Raw genomic sequence first — 20484 nt, 5'->3', positions numbered from 1 at the left:
GTGGGGAGAGTTAAATCTTACTCCTGCAAACACAGATCTAAAGTTGGTCAAAATATGAGAATTTACAAATCATTTTTTTTTTCCTTGCTTCCATGGTTAAAAGAAGTTTAACACTTTAAACTAGGAAAATTCTTCATGTTCTAAAGGAAATTCAGTATGTTTGTGCATATTTGAATGGCTAAACAAATTGAAGCATAAAATGTTCACTATTTCTGCACAGTGGGTGAGGCAAAGGCAACTTAAAAGTTACCAAAAAAATTAAACTGGCACTTAAAATCTATACACACTAAGATTTAATCCATGATCCCCTACTGGTGATACATAAACCCAATTGATTTATAGATGGCCTTCCACTGTTAATGTGGTAATGAAGGGGGATAGTTATTCCATCTGTGAAAGTCCAAAGCTCTGTGGCACAGAATCCTCCACTTTGGTTACAAGGCCAGAGACAAACACATTTTTACAAGGAAAGGGGAGAGAAAAGGAGTCAGAAGCTGATTTATTCATTAGCCTGTACAAGAGCATACCACTCTGAAATTGTCACTGAAAAAACAACTGCAGCTATAGGGACTGGAATTCAAATATTAGGAAAAGAAATTTGCTTTCTAATTCTCTGGGCAAGGGAAGAATTCAGGTTTAGCTTATGCTTGCTATCCTTCTGTTGACACCTCTGTTTGCTGAAATACCCTGCACCAGCCTTGTATTGGTCTGGCTTGGTCACCTGCCAGGGTCACTGTGACATCTCAGAAAACACCAGACTGGTGAATTCACAAAGTTGGCTCCTTGCTCCAAGACCATGTTGGTAGAACACTCTATTCTCTGCACTGTTCCTCCTGCTGGGTTTCTCCTGGGAGGGCACCAGGAGAGCCAGAGGCTGGGGACACACCCTCAGGGCTGTTCTCTTGAATGACAACCCAGCCAGTTTGGCTTCAGCAAAAATTCCTGTCTTCAAACCCTAATTACTGTGCTGGCACAGCACTCTGAGTGGTTTGTCTAATTGTTTGTATTTATTTGCAAAGTATCTACTGCACAGGGTCCTGTGATAAATATAATTCCACTCATGGCTAATTCGATGCTTTTTTGGGGGTAGAAGGGAGAGTAATTTCATGGTAAACCATAATTACTAGTACAAGAAGTACCTTAATTGCCAATCCAAACTGAGGGAGTAGCTGAGGCTCGAATCAGCCTAATTAGAATTCTACTTGTTCATAATAAATAAGTGGTAATTACTAATTGCACCTAGCCTACAGTATTCTAAAAGTGTGGATTTAATGTCAGTTTGTGTTTAATTTTGGCCATTTCCTATTTGCAGTGGACTGACAGTCCAGCACAGAACTGAACAGAGCAGAGGCCTTTGAGTCTTCTCCTGCTGCTGGCTTCTAGTGGCAGAACACACAATTTAATAATGCAATTTATCACTGTTGAATGCTGAGCTCCTGAATATCAAATTCCAGCTGTAGGTGTAACACATAGACACCTGTATGGTGGAAAGAGTAGAAAAATCCTTTTAGCTTTCAGGTCCTTGTTTCTCACCTTTTCTGATGAAACCACACTCATTCAGATGTTAAGATCATCTTATGTTAAGATTTGGCTAGAAAACCAGGGTTTCTGCTTGCTGCCAAATAAAAAGAGAAATATTATTACAACATACTGATAGCTTGGCTGTTGGATTAGATGGGACAACTGAGAGGTGTTTTAAAAGCTTTTATTCCATTTTCAGTCTCATATGTAGGGTGAGAGAGTACAGATGTTATAATTCACACCATCACAATCAGAAGCCAACCATTTCCTAATTACAACACACTGTAAGTGTTCCTTGGCCTATCAGCTTTTGCCACCCCATGCTGTAAATGCCTTAAAGCCAGTCATCTGAAATTACCCCTCATGGGTCCTACTCCAATGCATCTTTCCTAGTTCTATTTCTCCTTGTATCAAACTTTAAAAATTCTCTACAAATTCATTTTCCACACTGGGCTCCAGCTGTTTATCAAATATGTATTTCATCCCAAGCATAAATCACATTCTGCCTGAAAGGAGAGAGCCAAGTAGGGGCAGCCTCTCCTCCCAGGCACCAGGGACAGCAGAACAGGACACAGCCTTGAGCTGCACCCAGGGAGGTCCAGGCTGGGCAGGAGGGAGAATTTCTTCCCAGAAAAGATGATGAGACTTGGCAGGCCCAGGGAGGTGCTGGAGTCACCATTCCTGGATGTCTAAGGAAAGTCAGTGCCGTGCTGATGTTGGGTCACAGGCTGCACTCAGAGGTCTTCTCCAGCCTGATTGATTCTGTGATAGCAGAAGGATATCTCCCACTCTTCTTCCCACATTTTATTGACCTCTATAACTGAGATACTCTTACAGGCCTGAAATAACACTAGCAAGCAGAAACAAAGCATCATAAAAGTATTTCTTCCAGATTTCCCTTTTTTTTTTTCCTAAGAACTCGCTGGTTGGTAATGAGATTATGTTAGACTTACAAACACATTCTAACTTGTGGTTGATACATGTGTTCAGCAGATTTCAGAATTAGAACATTACAGAATAATTCAAAGATTTTTCATTTCCAGTGAACCTTACCAGTCTAGTGATCTTTACCACTAATGGGGAACTGAAGATTTGTTAATTACAGCAGCATAGGTGCAGCAGCTTTATACCTTAAAGAGTCCCTTAAAAACATGGCTAAGAAGCAACTGTGGGAATCAGAAGAGAAATATTGTGGCACCAAGCTGGTCTTGCAGGGCTCTGTCTAGTGAGTCAGAGTAATGTTAACCAGTCAGCCTGACTGGCCAAGAGACAAATATCCCACCCAAACCCCAAATGTCAGGCTGCTCCAATCTGTCAGTAGCCCCATATCCTCCTAGCCACAGCTGGTCACAGTGGAACACAGACTTTGGAATCAGAAGCTCCTCTTTACCCCTTTTATTTTTATTTACCCTTTTATCTTTAGCTTTTTTCCCCTTTTCTTTTTTTTTTTTTTTTCAATTCTTTTTTTTTTTCCCCAATTTTGAGTCCTTCAGAAATAAATAGAATTCCTTGGGGGTTTTTTAGATAAGCTTCTGTTCTCATAGCTTCTGGGCAAATACTTCGTTATTTGCTGGAGGGCTTAAGGCCCTGGGAACCCAGCAAGGGGCAAGTGGAGGAGCTGCTCACACTCTTTCTTACCAAGCTAAAAATCACTTTTTCTATCAATCAAACCCTACATGAGGCCTCCTTCAACTTACAGGCTCCTCACCTTTGTGTTATGATCCTGCCAGTCACTGTCATGGCAACCACAGAGACCCTTCCAGCTGAGGAAACTGCTACTTTTTGGGGTAGCCAGCTGCTTGACACTTTAAAAAATGAAGCATCCAACAGAAAAAAAATTAAGTTTTTTTATCATGCATGGAACTAAAAAAGAATAAGACATGAAAATGTGAAAAACATTTTTTTTTCTCCTTAAACCATAACTGTTGCATCCTGAGTCAAGTTTGCCTCACTGTTTTTGAGCAACAAAGAACAGGAGTGAGTGTCCCAGTCACCTTCTAGCACGGAATTTTGTTCCTCACACACATTTCCCCCACAACAGCAACAGCCCAATGACCAGAGAAAAATTAATGTCTCCCCTTACCCCCAGACAACAACCTGGAAAACACACAATTTGCTGCAGGGACCTAAATATACAAGTTATATAGTTATATATAGTATGTATAGTATGTATAGTATATATATATATATATAATAATAAAATATGCTTATATTATATATATATATATATATATACATATATATATAGTATATATATACTATATATAAATTATATATATATACACTATATATAGTACATATAGTATATATATATAGTATATATATATAATATAAGCATAAAATAAAACCAAATAAGAAAAGAGCCATAAGACAAGGACTACAAGAAGGGAGAGGGGGAGCATGAATTCAGCAAATCTGGGAACAGCCTTGCCCCTGCACCCAAAAGCCCCACAAGGCTCAGGGAGCCTGAATGTGCTCCCACTCCTGAGCTTGCCCTTCTTCTATTGCAAAAATAAGTCTCCAAAATTCTCTTTTTATAAATCCTGAGTTTTATTCAAATTCAGGATTTATAAAAATCCTAATTTATAAATTTATAAATTTTAAATTTATAATTTTTTATAAATTTATAAATTTATCAAATTTAAATTGTATATTTTATTAATTTTATAAACTCATTAAAATTCTTTTTTTAAATCCTGGGTTTAAATGTCTGAAGCCATGATTTCCCTCCTCCTTTGCCATTAGCTGCAGGGTGGGGTGTCTGACCTCGTGTGCTTTTGTTGGCTCTACACTTCAGCTTTGGCCTTTCCTATAAGAACTGCTCCAGCTGGGAATTTATTAATGAATATATTTATTATTTATTAATTAATTTATTTATCCCTGTGCTCAGGTGTGGGCTTCTTTCCCACCACGGGGTTCCTCACTGGCTTTTCCTGCCCCTCAGCTGGAAGCATCCTCCAGCTCTCAGCTGCACCAGGAGGGCTGGGAAGCAAATCCTGCCCGTGGGGCTGGGGACAGACTATGGAAAACCCATGGAAAATCACACCTTCACCGAGCACTGGGCAGGTGCTGCAATTCAGTTATTTTATTAAATTATTTTTTATGTAAACCTAAAGAATAATGGAAGTCCTTGATAAAGCATCTTCATACTTTTATGGTGCCTATTTTTATCTGTTTAACTTTTTAAAAATTTATTTCTAAGTGGAAGGAGGGGAGGGGGAAGGCATCATTTTATTTAAACCTCAGCCACAATTTCCCAGTTTTTTCTTCAACCATAATTTCAGGTAGACATCTCCACCTCGTGGCGTGAAAACAAAGTATCCTTTGAAAAATTCTGACTTGCTATTTCATGCAAAGGCAACAGGCTAAAACTTCTGCAAATTATTTTCCAAAGCAAACTGTGCTCGTAAGCAGCACACTTACACAAAAGATCAGGGAGGAAAAAGTTTTTATTGGCTACATATAAACCAAGGAGTTTATATATTAATATTATTTATATTATATTATATATGTTATGTTTTAATGTATAATATGAATAATATATAATATATAATATATATTATATAATATATTATATATTATATATTATATATTATATATTATATATTATATATTATATATTATATATTGTATATTATATGTTATATGTTATATGTTATATGTTATATGTTATATGTTATGTTGTGTATTTTATCTATTATATAACATATTATATTATATTATATTATATTATATTATATTATATTATATTATATTATATTATAACATTATATATTATTCTATTCTATTTATATAAAACAAATTTTTATAATCTATAAACTGACGTGATGATGAATCATGTAACCTGGGGATGCTGCATCCAGTTGCCCTTTCTCTATTCCAGGATCCATACCTGCACAGCATAATCAGGTTTCTGCAGCCTTGCAGGACAGATCAGGAAATGGAGCCAGGAAAATTTGGTTCAAAGCTTTGGCTACAGAGAAACACCTCACGAGGGAGGCTGCTGGGGACACGAGGCACATGATGGACTTTGCTTAGCACAAGGGATTTCATGACAGGATGCCTTGGCAAGAGCAAACAGAACTTTGAGAATTAAATCAAGACTGCAAGAAGATCAAATCAGACAGATTGGCTGGAAAAAGAAAATGACATCAGACTTCTGCAAGCTAGAGATGTTTCAAATGTGTAAGTTTGTTTGTGTGATGATTAACTCAATAATTGTAGTAGAACATTAGTAGCCTCCCTGAACAGTATATAAGCATTGTATCCCACAATAAATTGGGATTCACTGAGCAGCACACTGAGTCTGTCTCTCTTCACTGCTGACAGGAGGCCAGCACAAGCCCAGCTCTCCCCAGCAGACACAACCTGCATCCCTCAGGCCTTTATTTCAGGACAAGCTGATGGGCTGGTCACTGCAGAATCACTTCCCATGGGCTGCACAACTTGCAGTGCTCCAAAACCAGTGGAACTGGTGCAATGAAATGGGAACCGTGGTTCCATCTCATTTAAAAATGTACCAATAGAGGGAGATACTCCACCATAACAATCCATTCCTTCACAGTTCCTTTTCCTTCCTGGAAAAGAGAACTGAAACTGAACAGAGACAAGTCATTGTTGTCCTAGTTCTAAGGTGTAATCCAAAACAATGTGTTCTGTGGTTTCAGCACAATTCCCTAAAAAAATAGCAACTGATTGGACTTTAATTACTAGACAAGATCACATAGGACACCTTGAATATTGGAATTTACTCAGATCTCTTCAAAACATTCTGTGACTACATTCCACATAATATTAACTTAATTAATGTTTTTATAATTTAGGAAAAAAAACATTTTCCATTACAGTCATTCAACAGAGGAATGAATTCCTCTAAAAAATCCTCTAAAAATCCTTTACAAAATTTTCCTTTAACTTAACATTTAATTCAATTTAATTAAATTTTGCCTTTAATTTAACTAGTTCTACTGAAGGAGATCCCAGAGCACAATGGTAAAGGCAGAGGCAAAGGGTAGTCTCAGGAGAGGTAATGCAGACCTCTTGGCACTGAAGAAATTTAGTAGTTTATCACTTGTCAGATAATTCTACAAATGTATTTATTAGGATCTCCAGAAACGTATGGGATTCTTAATACAACAAAAATGGAATTTTGCTTAATACAACAAAATGAAAATGCTGCATTCTGCTCTGCCTCAAAATATATGAACCACACACTGAAGTCTAAGTGTAGGTTTGTTAACCCATATCCACAAAAAATGGTTTTAAAAAGCTGAGTGTTCTGCTCCTCTCTGTTCCTTGGGGATGCCATGATTCCTCTTTCTTTCATGTTATCTGATGAAAAGAACAGAAGAGTTTTGCAATCTGCCAAAAGCTGAACTAATTTTGTATTTTTCAAACTATTTGCCAGTCAAACTACTTAACTGTTCCTTTGCTGATCTTACAAAATATTCTTGATTTAATAGAAAGTTTCTGGTGCCTTGGACCTTGTTCAGGACATGCAGCTCTCCATGAAACAGCTACAATAGCAAGCACAACATAAAGACAGGAGTCATTAAAAAAAAAGATGATTTATCAAAGTTTTTGGCAAGTCTTTCCTGTCTTAAGGATTGATGTTGTAGCTGAGACATTATTTGCTTTTATGACCTTTCAAGGGAGAGATATTCCTCATCTTTACATGATGCTGGGCCTGATATCCACAAAAAGAACTTCAAGAGGAGAGACAAGCAAGGAATGCAGAAGTTGTGTCTAGAATTGCAAGCCAAGATCTTTGCTCCCTTAGCACACAGCTGCTGAAAAAAATGGAACATGCTTTGCTTCCTGTAATTGCTAAATTTCAATCAATATTATAAATATTTATCTATTTGCATTCATACTCACTTCTTAATAGTAGAGAGAAACCAAAAGACAATGCTTTAAACAAATTGTGTGAAAAAATCCCAATTCAGTGGGAACAGATCTAAGGTACAAGAAAAACATGTATGCATCTACCCATCCTAGAATTTATTGTGTCTAATTTCCCAATTTCCATGATAACAGTACCTTTTTTTTTTTTTTTTTTTTGGGTTTCATGTCAATTTTTTAGGAACAGAACACTGTGTAACATTACAGCAGCTTCTAGCTAGTGATTTTTCCTCTTAGTATTTCTGCAAACTTAAAGCCGGCCCCCTCTTTCTTTTGCTTTTTGTTTCTGCTGCTCTCTGTCCTAAGATAAATTATCATGTAAGTGTCTCTTACACTTCTTGATGTTTCCTCTACCTGAAGCAGGATTTCTTTTTTTTTTTTTTTTCCTTCACTACTGTGAAGCCATCAAATTTAATTAATCCCGGAAATACTGACTTAGTGCTAAGGGAAACATTATCATTAAATTAGAAATGCTTGTGGTGGTGATGCTAGCTCCCCATCTGCACAGCAAGGCAGACACTCCTCTTAGGTAAAAGCATTATTTACTCATTTAACTTCAGATATTCATTCCACTACTGCAGATCCAGGAGCTGGTTGTTTGGCATCTTCTCTTCAACACTATTTCTCTGACATTACATATCATTTGTGCTTCAAAATTCCCTACAAATTGACTGAAAACTTGTTCTTAGAAGTTTAGGGAGAAGAGAGATAAAGATATTACACAACTGTGATATCACTTTTACAAAAAAACCACTTTTAAATTATTTTTTAAGAAGCAACACAGACTTCCTCTCTCAATTTCCTCCTTCAAACTATCAAAAAATCTAATACTGATTTCCTGCAAATACAGGCCTTTTAAACTCGACTAATATGGCATGTGGCATTACATCAAAATGCAAGTTAACATTTCATGACATTTTGTCCAATATCTGATGTCTTTTAAAAGCACTCTTTAATCACATGGCTCTGTAACTCTTGTTAGTAGATGATTTTTCCTTTCTAGGTACACAGCCCATATTAGTGTAAGCTTTACACTGTTGAGTTTTAACTTCTTTTTGCTAGGGTTGGAATTAAATGTGTGAGATGGCATTTCTTTTGGGGTTTGTTTGTTAGCTCTTATCTCTGTAACAGTCTCACAAATGGTGACTTCTACAGCACTTCACTCTAACAAACTAAAAATGGAGCCCTGCCTCTCTCTACAAGGCCTTTTAAGGATAAACTGTCCAATTAAGAAATGACACCTCAATTATTTTCACTTTTAACCCAATAACCAGTCACCTGTGCCTGCAATGTGGATTTTTTTATCCAATTACACAAAACCACCCAAACCCGTGAAGAAGGACCAGCCTCCACCCTAAAACCTCCATCTTGCTTTATATATATATATTATTATTATATACCATTATATATATTGTATATATATCATTTTATATATATATTACTATTATTATATATTTCTAAAACCTTAAACTCTTCCACCCTGTGATATCACACACTTCTATTCAAACTCCACCCCCACAATCCCAGTTCTATCATTCCATTTTGGAAGCTTCTCCACAGCCTCAGGTCAATGCAGTGTTCTCCTGGGGGTCAGAGACTGTCAGCACAGAAATTCTCAGTAACCAGGGTTCCAACATTACACTTCTTCTATCCTTTTATTCTTCCAGAAAGGCTGAGAAAACTATTCAAATGAGTGATAGATACACAGAGCCCATCTCTGGGCCTGGTATTTCCTCCCCAGCTCTCACAGCTGCTGCAGCCCCCTTCTCCTCTCTGTTACAGATATAATATTGGCTTTTTGCAAATAATAAAATCGATTTTATATGTGTAGTGTTAAAGCAACTTTGTTATAAAAATATCAGTTTTATTTCTGTTGTTAATTAAACTGAGTGAAATAGCTGATATAAGTAAGCTTGTGTTAAAATGCCTGCTTGGATGGGATTCATTGGATGTCCAATGAATTTATGAAAAAGACACCTGCTACAGATCTGCCAACTATCAGCACTCACCGTCTGAAGGCAGTGTGGACCAAAGCCCAAAATCTGGAGGAAATAAGAATAAACTAAAACCACAACCAAAGAATCTGCATGCTCTGAAAAGGCACATCCAAAGAAGAGCCATGCTAAACAGTTCTTGGAATATAGAAACTAGCTGAAAGAAGAAGTTTACTATACATAAGTGTTTATAAATATGCAATAGGCTGATGTAATAGGAAAGGTATTGAAGGTATTGTCCCCAAAGATAACAGTGGCTGAGTGCAAAGATGCACCCGGCTGTAATAACCTTTAATCTGCAGTCCTTATGAAACATAAACTTTAAGAGATTTAGAGATTTTAGAGGAGCTAAGATTTTAGTTAGAGATAAGCCTTACTAGAGTTAATTAAAATTAAAGGACTCTGTAAGTAGGCCTTGATGAAGTTAAGAGCTAGTAGTTAACTAATAATTGATTGCTTGTCAACACAATGTTTAGTTAGCTGGGTTTATAATGGAGAATATAGAAACTGACAAATAGCTTTTAGGAACATAAGACAATCGTGGGCCTCCTCTGTTCTGAAACCAATTGAAGACAAGGAATGGGAGTTCTACCAAGGTTCATTTGTCATATTTGCATTGAAAAGGTAGAAAGGGCAGAATGAGGAAGACTTCATTTACTTCCTCATTTTGGGACCCCTCCCCATGAAAGGGACCACCGGCCCATTTCAAGGAACAAACTACGCATGCTTAATAGCTTTTGGAATGATTAGCATACGAAGCGAGGAATGATGAATATGTATTTGTATTTTGGGTATTCAATTCTTGTGTGGATAAAAGGACTCTGTAATCATTTGTATTTGGGAGCTATCCCACACGCTGCCCGGCGTCGCAATAAACATACACTTTCTAACTTTAAACTGTTAGAGAGTTTTTGTCCGTCACAGTTGGATATCAGTGCTAGATCAATATCCATATTTCTTTAATAAATCACTTATCTCCTATAATATTTTTAAATTTTATAGGAGATAAGGAGATAAGAAAGTGAACATGTTTTTCACATCACCCTCACAGGCGCTGCTGTGGCTGTCCTTGTCACCCTTTCTCTGCTGGCTCTGCAGAGGGCAGAAGAAGGGTCTGCTTCTGGGGCTGCTCCTTACCTGGGGAAATCCCACAGAGGAAAAGCTCCAGGATAAATGGACAGAGGAAAATCTCAAGGATAAATGGACAGAGGAAAAGCTCCAGGATAAATGGACAGAGGAAAATCTCAAGGATAAATGGACAGAGAAAAAGGTCAAGGATAAATGGACAAAGGAAAATCTCAAGGATAAATGGACAGAGGAAAATCTCAAGGATAAATGGACAGAGGAGAATCTCAAGGATAAATGGACAGAGGAAAATCTCAAGGATAAATGGACAGAGGAAAAGCTCAAGGATAAATCTCTGCCTCCCTACGGGAGCGCTCCTCACAAGGGCCCACCTCCGTGCATGCCATTCTCCCCATCCATTTCTCAGTGCTTGACCGCAGAGATGTTGACTCTCCGAAGGTTAAAGGTGTCTGCCTCAGGCAACAAACGGGGTTGGGCAGGCGGGGCTGGCGGCTGTTGTTTCAGGAGCGAGGTGTCAGGGAGATGCAGCGGCCCCGGCCCCCGCTGAGGCGCCGAGTGACAGCGGCAGCTGCGGGGCCGCGGGAGCGCCGCGGGGCCCGAGGGTTCCCAGGCCGGGCAAGGCCACGACATCTCCTGTTCCCACATCTGGGGCCGGAGGAACAACAGCGAGAGCTCCCGCAGATCCGGGCCCGAGCGCTTTAACCTGCCAGGAGATGATGGGTGGGGATCCAGTCAGGCCCTGCTGCGCATTCCTGCCTGGAGGCCTACAGCTGATCCTGACCCAAGTGGGTTTGGCACTAAGGGACAATTCTTCCATCCCTGCAAGGACAAATGTTTGCTAATTAGAGAGAGCTTTTTGCAGACTGAAGGCAGGACTGAAAAACAGTCTGAATTCATGCAAACACCGAGTGACCCATGTAAGTGAAGTGTTAGACATATTACAACACACACACACACACACACACACACAGAATATAAATTAAATATTCTGCTTTGGCAAAACTTTCTGGACTCTGACTTAGATTATGCCAGTGCCTGAAACATTTGCAGCATTCACAAGTTCATCATAACCTTTCAAAAAAGAGTCTGGGGTCTCCCTCCTGCCTGTGAATATGAAATGCTTTTAAATGTTTACTATTTAATGCAGCAGATTTAAGGATTTAGGTGAGCTCTTCCTAGAGAATGAATTAGCTATCAGACATTGAGTATTTTGCATGAAAATTTAGATTCTTGTGAGAGAAAGGAATTTGATGTTCCTGTTCAGGAGGATCTAAACGAAAATAATTTGATTTCCTGGAAAAAGGCCAAGTTCTAAAACCCAACAGATATAACAGCATAAACACATTCCCCACCTCACCCAGATTCCATTAAATTTTACAATTCTGAATGATACAAAAGCCAAAATATCTTCAGTATCACTTGTGAACTCTTTTGAGAAATGAAGACCTCGTGTCTGTTAAATCTCTGTGCTCCTGAGACAGCACAAAACCCAGCAGCAGTGGTGGGAGAAGGGAAGGAGGCACACACAACATGGAACAAGGCCTGGGGGAGTATTTGAAATGGTTGCAAGCAGATTCTGGAAACATGGAACACATGCATACCTTAATTGTCATTAAAAATATGGAGAATAACCCTGGCATAGCAGCGTTTGGGGCGTTCTCAGCTGCCACACTTCTGGGAAAAAGGGATTGAGGACAGATTCCCTGTTAATGTCTTTTCAGCTGGGATGGCTCTAGGGTCTAAAAAATCTACTTCCTGTTAGGAAAAACTATAAAATGTTCAATGAAAGATGAAAAACATGTCCTTCATTGGCATAAAATCAGGACATTTCCTTACAGGAGGGTGAATTGAAAATTCCCTAGAAAGTAGAATGCAGAAAGAATAACTGCCACTGGCAGCAGACTCCAACCCTCAGCAAATACATGTGTTACAAATCTAACAAAACAAACAAACATCACTCAAAGCCTTGCATCTGTGTACAAGCCAGGTTTAATAATTTTTTTTTAACCTTAGGATCAGGCCTTAAATTATATATAATTAGTGAAGTCCTTTCTTACTTCGATTTCCCACTTTAGTTCTTGAAATTTGGTGCCTATTGAATCCAGTTTTAGGGCTTTTTCTAAACCCAAGACGGAGAATTTTGTTAACAGTGCAATAAAAATAACTTCATAGTGTTACAAGGAAACATTAAAGACTTTTTTTGTGTGCTGCTCTTTCCCTTAAAAAAAAAAATACAGACATTGTTTCTTTAAAAGGCTCCATCTGCAAATCCCATTAGATGTGCATATAAGGTTTCAGATGATTAATAGCTGCCTGCTTTGCTTTGGTTGGAGGGGCTGAGGGTATGTGTGTTAACCCCTCCCTCCCCTCGCTCACATTTCACTTCACAAACTTGTCGCTGTCTCCCCAGCACAGTATTTAAAAAGTGTTTCACTCATGCCCAGCACTTCACAAGGAAGCAGCTCATGGCAATCCCTGCATAAATCTGGTTGCCCCAGTCAGGGCAATGAAGACCTTTAGAACCAGAGTTCCTAAAGCAGTAAACCTGCAGGAGCATCAAACCCACAAGCAAACTGTTGTTTAGGGAGGTGATCTGTTCTGTAAAATTTGGAAGAGTTTCCCTCTGCTTCTCTTCTGCTTTTGGAGGCTGAGCTGTCAGCAGGCAGGAGCCCTGAGGTGTGGACAGGACTGGAAGCAGATGGATCCCAGCAGCAGCAGCTGCATGCGCAGCCCACAGCCTCCCACCCTGCTCTGGGGGTGTGTGAGGAGCTCCCACGCCGACCTGACCACAGCTCCAGGGCTCAGCCACTATCCAGCAGCACCATTCTCCTTCCAGCAAAAACCAGATTTTGCTGCTTACTCTGATTTCTCAGCCTCCTGCCTGGTGACAGCTCCCCACAGCTTCCCGCAGGAGCAGCGGGCACTTGTAGAGCAGCATCCCTCCTTCCAGCACCCTGAGTGGCACCTGGCAGCACCTGAGGCCACAAGAGGAGGAAATCCAGGACTGGCCTTGGCTTCTGGCCACTCAGAGGGCAGCAGCCCCAGCCTAGTGAGTGGGGCTGTGGGCGCAGATGAAGATGATGAGGCAGCAGCAAATCCTACAAGTGACTCTGAGAAAAAGCCATCCAGAAGGAAAAAGGAAAGCTCAGGTAGGTGATATGAAATCAGGGTTGTGGTAGAGTGCAGGAGATGGAATGAGAACACCTGGTGAGACTGGGACTTAAGAAAGAAAGCTGCTGAGCAAAACATTTCATAATACTTGACAGGGGAAACTTTAGACAGTAACTAACTGTAACTAACTGTCTTATTCTTTTTCTGGTCTTTGTATTTCACTCCTGCAGATCTTGGGTGCTGAATTAGGCATTTCACTCAGCAGCACAATGCACATTTGCTGTAACTGAGCAGGAGTCACATGGCATGTACACACAGAACTGCAGGTCCTAGGATGTGGAGTTATACATTCACACCTGCCATTTGTCTGAGCAAAAGAGAATGGCAGAGAGCAAAGATCCCTCACCCTGAGCTGCCTGTGGTGGTAGGGAATGTCATACTAGGAATTTGACATCTCAGTTTATGGTAAGAAGTACAAGAGGCAAAGTCTTTCTTTAAATATAAATTCTATTCGGTCTCACTAAATGTTAAATATTTTAACCTCACAACAGGAGGTTCTAAAAGTTTGCCCTTCAGTACAATGTCCAGCAATGCAGAAAATGTACATGGTTTTCATTGTGTCATCCTAGCTAGCAAAAAATTCTTTCTACAGTGTAAAAATCAATAATTTCATAATTATACAAACTCTAAGTTGCTGATCTCAGATCCAAATCAGTGAAATATGCATAAAATTGTTTCTTCTTAGGAAGTGGTTACAATTTAAGATGCTTATATACATTCAAATGCCATAGTATTCTCTTACAAGCTACAGTGTGCTTTTTCCCACAGCCCTGCTACCAAGTGCAGAATATTTTCCAGTAGCCTCATTTCACAGGCAGAGAATGCAGGGATAAAAATATTAATTGATTGGTTTCTAGGTTTTGCAGACATTTGTAGAATTTAAGTTCATTTTCATTTAAAAAAGCATCTTTAGGCAAAATTTTCCCAAATACAAAGAAGTTTAAATAAAAGAGTAATTTAAAAGGTGAACAACACTTTCATTAAAACATCAGCTAGTCATAGGTAAACAGCAGATTTCAGCTTACTCACATTAGAGGGATATCTTTATCCTTAAAGAGACTGGTTCCAAAGCACATCTCCCTGTTTTAAGTGGAAGAAAAAAGTTCCTTTGTTTTCTCTTACTAGCACTCTTCACACTTTCTTTTCATACTTGCTGCTGTCCCCTACTCTCTTCCTCTCAGTGAGCTCTAAGCAATGACATCCCTGAGAGGTCTGGGCTTCCACCTTCTAGAGGCCACTGCAACCCTGGGGAGAGGCAGCTGTTAAATTCAACCCAGCATTGAAGCTGGTTGGGATCCTGGAAGGAGACACACTCCTTGGGAGAGGCACACATCTGCCTTTCCTTTCCTTTCCTTTCCTTTCCTTTCCTTTCCTTTCCTTTCCTTTCCTTTCCTTTCCTTTCCTTTCCTTTCCTTTCCTTTCCTTTCCTTTCCTTTCCTTTCCTTTCCTTTCCTTTCCTTTCCTTTCCTTTCCTTTCCTTTCCTTTCCTTTCCTTTCCTTTCCTTCCCTTCCCTTCCCTTCCCTTCCCTTCCCTTCCCTTCCCTTCCCTTCCCTTCCCTTCCCTGAACTTCCCTGAACTTCCCTTCCCTTCCCTGAACTTCCCTTCCCTTCCCTTCCCTGAACTTCCCTTCCCTGAACTTCCCTGAACTTCCCTGAACTTCCCTGAACTTCCCTGAACTTCCCTTCCCTGAACTTCCCTGAACTTCCCATCCCTTCCCTTCCCTGAACTTCCCATCCCTTCCCTTCCCTTCCCTTCCCTTCCCTTCCCTTCCCTTCCCTTCCCTTCCCTTCCCTTCCCTTCCCTTCCCTTCCCTTCCCTTCCCTTAACTTCTCTTGCTCTCCTTTCTTCTTTTTAAACTGGCTGTACAGTAGAAAAAACCTGCCCAAGATGATTTGTCCTTTCACATGTTTGTAATTTCTCACATTCTGTTGTCAAAACTGAAGCAGCCGGGCCACGTTTCCACCTCTGGAATCTCACAGAACCTCAAGCCGTGGATACAGATTATGTCTCTTGACACCACCCTGTGGCACACAGTGTGGATGAGAGATTCCAAGCTACACACCCTACTCTGCTCCCAGAAACACCCAAATATCCATTTTCAATTATTCCCACTGCCTTTGGGGATGCAGACTGGTGAAACTGCCCCTTGGAAAGGGAGTCCTTCCCCAGGGCTGTGCTGAGCTCCCATGTACTTTGCCTTGCTCTTTGTTTCTAGTTTCTGCCATGTGCTGAAGGCTTTGGGGAGCTGCTGCACACTCCACGTGTCTCTGAGGGCAGCAGACACCCCAGGGGAAGCCCTTGGGTTCAAGGCTCCCAGGAGCTGGTGGCAAAGTTCCCAGCAAGAGATCCACACTTCAAATCCTGCTTCTCCACTGCTCCCTCACAAGTCACACTTGTGAAATGTGATAGTGTGTCTGTGCAGTAACAAAGGGGATTGTTAAACTGAGGGCAAAAACGTGGGCAGAAACTTTTGTTCCTGTACATTCCCCACCTTTATTTGTGGATTTCTGAAGTAGCAAAAGCAGCATGGAACAAACCAGACTAAATCCCTGGGAGTGGAAAGCAGTCCAGCTGCAGCGTGTGGCACACTGGTCCCTTGTGCATTACCAGACCTGTGTCTGATTTCTCCTTTTCTGATAAGCTCAGATCAGTCACAAAGGCCACAGTCACACCTCACGGATTTCTCCAGTTTTACTACTTTGGCCACCAAAATGACATCTAGAAGATGAAGCTGCACATTGTGCTCATGTTGTTACCATTTTGCTTATCATTTCTTGTAGAAATATTATTCTAGGACACACAGAGCTGCATTGTGTACTGGTTACACACAAAAATTAAGTAACTAATTCTCAGCATAAAAGAATGCTACTGTCATGTTTAGTTCAGGGAATCTAGCAGGAGGAGCAAGAGGGGAGAAAAAGTCAAGGAACTCACAAAACTGACTCCCTGAAACACTGGCAGTTTGGACTTTGCTCACTAAAAGAAATGCATTTTTCCTTGCATTGCTTGGATATTCTTTGAGCACCAATTTTAAAAACACAGAAAAAAAGAAAACAAAATTAAAAGAATAAAAAGAAAAAGGAAAAATAAAAAAAATAAAAATAAAATTAAAAAAAAAAAAGAAAAAAGAAAAAGAAAAGAAAAAGAAAACTATTTTTAAAAATGAAAAAAGGGTTGCCACAGTCTCAGGCGAAGTCAGTTTGTGTTTGCTTATTATCATAATTGATACAGCATCAATTTGGCTATGGCTTGAAATTTGGCTTTGAAATACAGCTCTTGACTACATTGCAGAAATGTACAGGAATAGCAAACAGGTTTTTCAGGACAGCACAATGACAAGGATGATTCTGTCATGTACACAGACACCAGATCTGCTTATAGACTTCATTCAGCAAGGATTAGAAAAAGTTAAAAACCAGGGTGTTCAAGGTGGATCTGGGCATAAACCACTGTTTCTCTGCTTTTGCTTGTTTTACTGCTCCCCATCCCTGATATTTCCAGGTCGTGCTCCACAGCTGAGGGTGCTCACTGAGTGATTTCTTCTCACCCTGCACTCCTAACATCCTGCATGCTGCATGCACTTGGCTGCCTGCTGCATGGTAGATCAGGGCAGGGTGAAAATATTTGTATAAAGAATAAAAGTAAAAATGTGGGGAAGGAAACTTTTGATACAATGGCAGCAAGGAATGAGAGCTTCTTTCCCACAGCTCCTATTCTGTGACTGTGCAGACCCAGTTCTGACACCACTCCCCATCCTGACTGAGCTCCCACCTCTGTGCTCTCAAAACCAAGGCTGGCAGCACCACTCAGTCATGCTGAGCTCGAGGGGGCAGAAAGAAACATCTTAAAGCTTCCACTGAGCACTTCAAGGAGTCGTTTAGATCTCTGCAACTGCACATGTTCACACACATCAGCATAACCACAAATCACACCAGTGTGCTTGCCTCTTAGAGAACCAGAACTCAAGCAATAAGACAGAAACCAGCAGCAAATCACGGAAGGAAAGGACAGCTTTCACCAAGGAGCAGCTGCGGGAGCTGGAAGCTGAATTTGCCCACCACAACTACTTGACGAGGCTCAGGAGATACGAGATAGCTGTGAACCTGGACCTCACTGAAAGACAAGTACTTCCCAACCCCCCCCAGCTCCTTCTTCCTCCCCCACAGCTTCTCCCTAATGCTAAAAACCAGATTTGTTACTCAAGGGTCTGCTTTTGCAATGGCACAGAGGTATTTTAAAACAAAGCCTCCACATTCTTTCAAACACCTTCATTACACATTTCTGTAAGTAGTTAATAATTTCGTTATGTTTCTCTCAACTAAAGATAGACCTGGTAATAACTGGTCTCTACTGAGTTCTTGTTTACCACCATCCATTGGTCCATATTGACATTTCAAGGTTTACATATGCAATATGGAGATCACCTTAGACTTTGACTAACAGGAAATTATTCAAATGATTATTTGATACATGCATTCTTCCTGGGTCAGGTGGTATTTTGAGGTGATAAGGAAAGACAATTATATAGAGTTTTGTGGAGAGAGGTATTTCTGTTCTCTCATTGTCATCTCAGTCCAGGTTTCCTTATCAAGGCTACGTGGACAGCAGAAGAATTGTATAATTATGTGAGGCAAATTAAAATTCCTGAAGCATTAGATTGGATGGCCTAGATGTTAAAAATACATGAGAGTCATTGTGCCTTATTTGACATGAAGACATATTCTAGGCAAAGCACTTGTACTGCCTTTGAGGGTTTCAGAGGAACATCTGTGTGGAACATTTTAGAAAGAATTGTTCCACTCTGTTAGAGAGATGGATTAGACAAACTCTGTTCACCTTTTCTTCTAGAATTCCACAAATCATCTGCCTACACACATATGCAAAGCTCTGCTTATACAGCTCAGGTTGAGGCAACAAGTAATTATTTTCTCTTTATCACCCAGGTCAAAGTATGGTTTCAAAACAGAAGAATGAAGTGGAAACGTGTTAAAGGTGGGCAAGCAGTGCCCCTACACGAACATGACACAGAGGATGTGGACTCTGCTGCCTCCCCCAGCTCTGAGTAGTCCCTGCAGCAATGGGAGAGGAGTTTGGAGAAAGTCATTGATTGGAGTGTGGGTGCAACTGTTTAGAATCAGCTACAGAATGAGATCACCCTGCCTGGCAATCCTGTAGCCCATAGTCTTTAAAAGGTGCATGATGCTTGAGGTTACAGAGGCAATTAAAGAGCACAGGGGGGGAAAGCCAAAGGAGAGCATGGTTTTGATTTTTGTCTCTCAAACTGTCTTACTACCACAGATGTGTCTACAGAAAAAAAACAACAACAAACGCTGAATGTAAAATAGGAGTAATGTTGTTGAGACTCTGAAACATCCAGAAAATCCAGATTGTTAGTCAGCATATGCAGCTCTGTTCTCATCCAGGCTTCCCCTGGTCACACCTACTCAGTCTGCATTTGGACTTGACAATGCATATTATCCCTGTGCCCTACTTGGAGGGAAATAAATACTTTGACAGTCAATGATTTTTCTTGCAAAATGAGTTGGACACCTGTATGAATACACAATAAGATTACAAAATAAAATGTGAGACTAAAAGTATATATACACAGAAGTCTGCTCACCAGTTTCAGAAGAAATGGCTTTCACACTGACAGTCCAAGAAGGTCAGTGCCTTGTTGATGGCAGCAATTTGCAGAGGGAGATTTTTTCCAAGCTTACTGTAAATCCTGAAACTAAATTGCTAGATCTCAGTTTCAAATATTTTTTCAAAGCAGTCATTACCAAATGTCCCAGCAGGCACAGCAGAGATTGAACTCTCAACACAACAGCTAAAATATCACTATTTTGGTTTCAACTTTTCCAATAAACTGCCACAGCACCACCAGAAGTCTTAAGAACATTTAGGAACATTCCCACTTTTAAATTATCCCCACTTTCAACTGAAACTTGTAGTGTATCAAAATGCCTGCTCCCATTTCTTATATCTTTTTGTTTCATCTACTAATGCCATATTTTAAGCAGAATTTTACACTAATGTGCCACATTATGACCATTGAGAATACTGAAACTTTGGTTCAAATATTTCAAAGGTAATCATTATTTGCAGCTATAGCCTTTCACCTTACTCTGATGCATTGCTGTTGTGGTTGCATGTGAACTGTAGATATGCTGAGTACAAATTTGTATATCTGGATTATATGTTTATAAAGCTGTTAGTGGTAATTCCACTTGTAAAAGACCTCAAAATCGATAAATATCAATTAAAAAAAAAAAAACAGGGATGCTGTATTCTTTTCAAAGAGCTGCTTACTGTATCTACTAAGAAAAAAAAAAACATACATTACATTCCTTTTCAACATTTCCAAACTCTGATTGATGGATGGAAAAAATCACCAGTTTAAAGTTAATATTTGTGCAAAACCAATTTAAAAGAATAATTATTTTTGAAAATAAAATATTTAAAACTAAAGAAACTTGAGCAGTTTGAGCAGCACTGAGGAAGTGAATTAGGTTATTGTCTGATTCCCCATACTGCACTACTTGCTCTTATCCACCTTATCCAAAAACAACAGTTACACAAAACAAAATGCCAACACTCCACTACCTCTGGGAAAAAAAAAAAAAAAAAAGAAAAAGAAAACAGCATCAGGGATGTCTCACACAGGGCCTCTCCACAAACTTGAAGTCACAGCACGGATGTAAACCCATGCAAATTCTGTGAATATAATAACTACTAAATAATCAGTTATAACATTTAGGGGTATGCATGTTCTCTCTCTGAGCTAGTCCTTTCCCTGTCTCTTCAGAT

General features: G+C 39.8%; 1 protein-coding gene across 1 annotated transcript; it reads left to right on the top strand.

The window, feature by feature from the left end:
• Nucleotides 1–13200: 13200 nt before the first annotated feature.
• Nucleotides 13201–19909, top strand: MEOX1 (mesenchyme homeobox 1). The gene is made up of 3 exons (XM_054000293.1): nucleotides 13201–13651; nucleotides 17626–17798; nucleotides 18618–19909. The coding sequence occupies exons 1-3, from the start codon at nucleotides 13201–13203 to the stop codon at nucleotides 18738–18740; spliced, it is 747 nt and encodes a 248-aa protein (XP_053856268.1). The 3' UTR covers nucleotides 18741–19909.
• The last annotated feature ends 575 nt before the right edge of the window (nucleotides 19910–20484 follow it).

Source organism: Vidua macroura, chromosome 27 (genome assembly GCF_024509145.1).
Source record: "Vidua macroura isolate BioBank_ID:100142 chromosome 27, ASM2450914v1, whole genome shotgun sequence".
Taxonomy (NCBI): Eukaryota; Metazoa; Chordata; class Aves; order Passeriformes; family Viduidae; genus Vidua; species Vidua macroura.
This window is presented reverse-complemented; position numbering and strand designations above follow the sequence as displayed.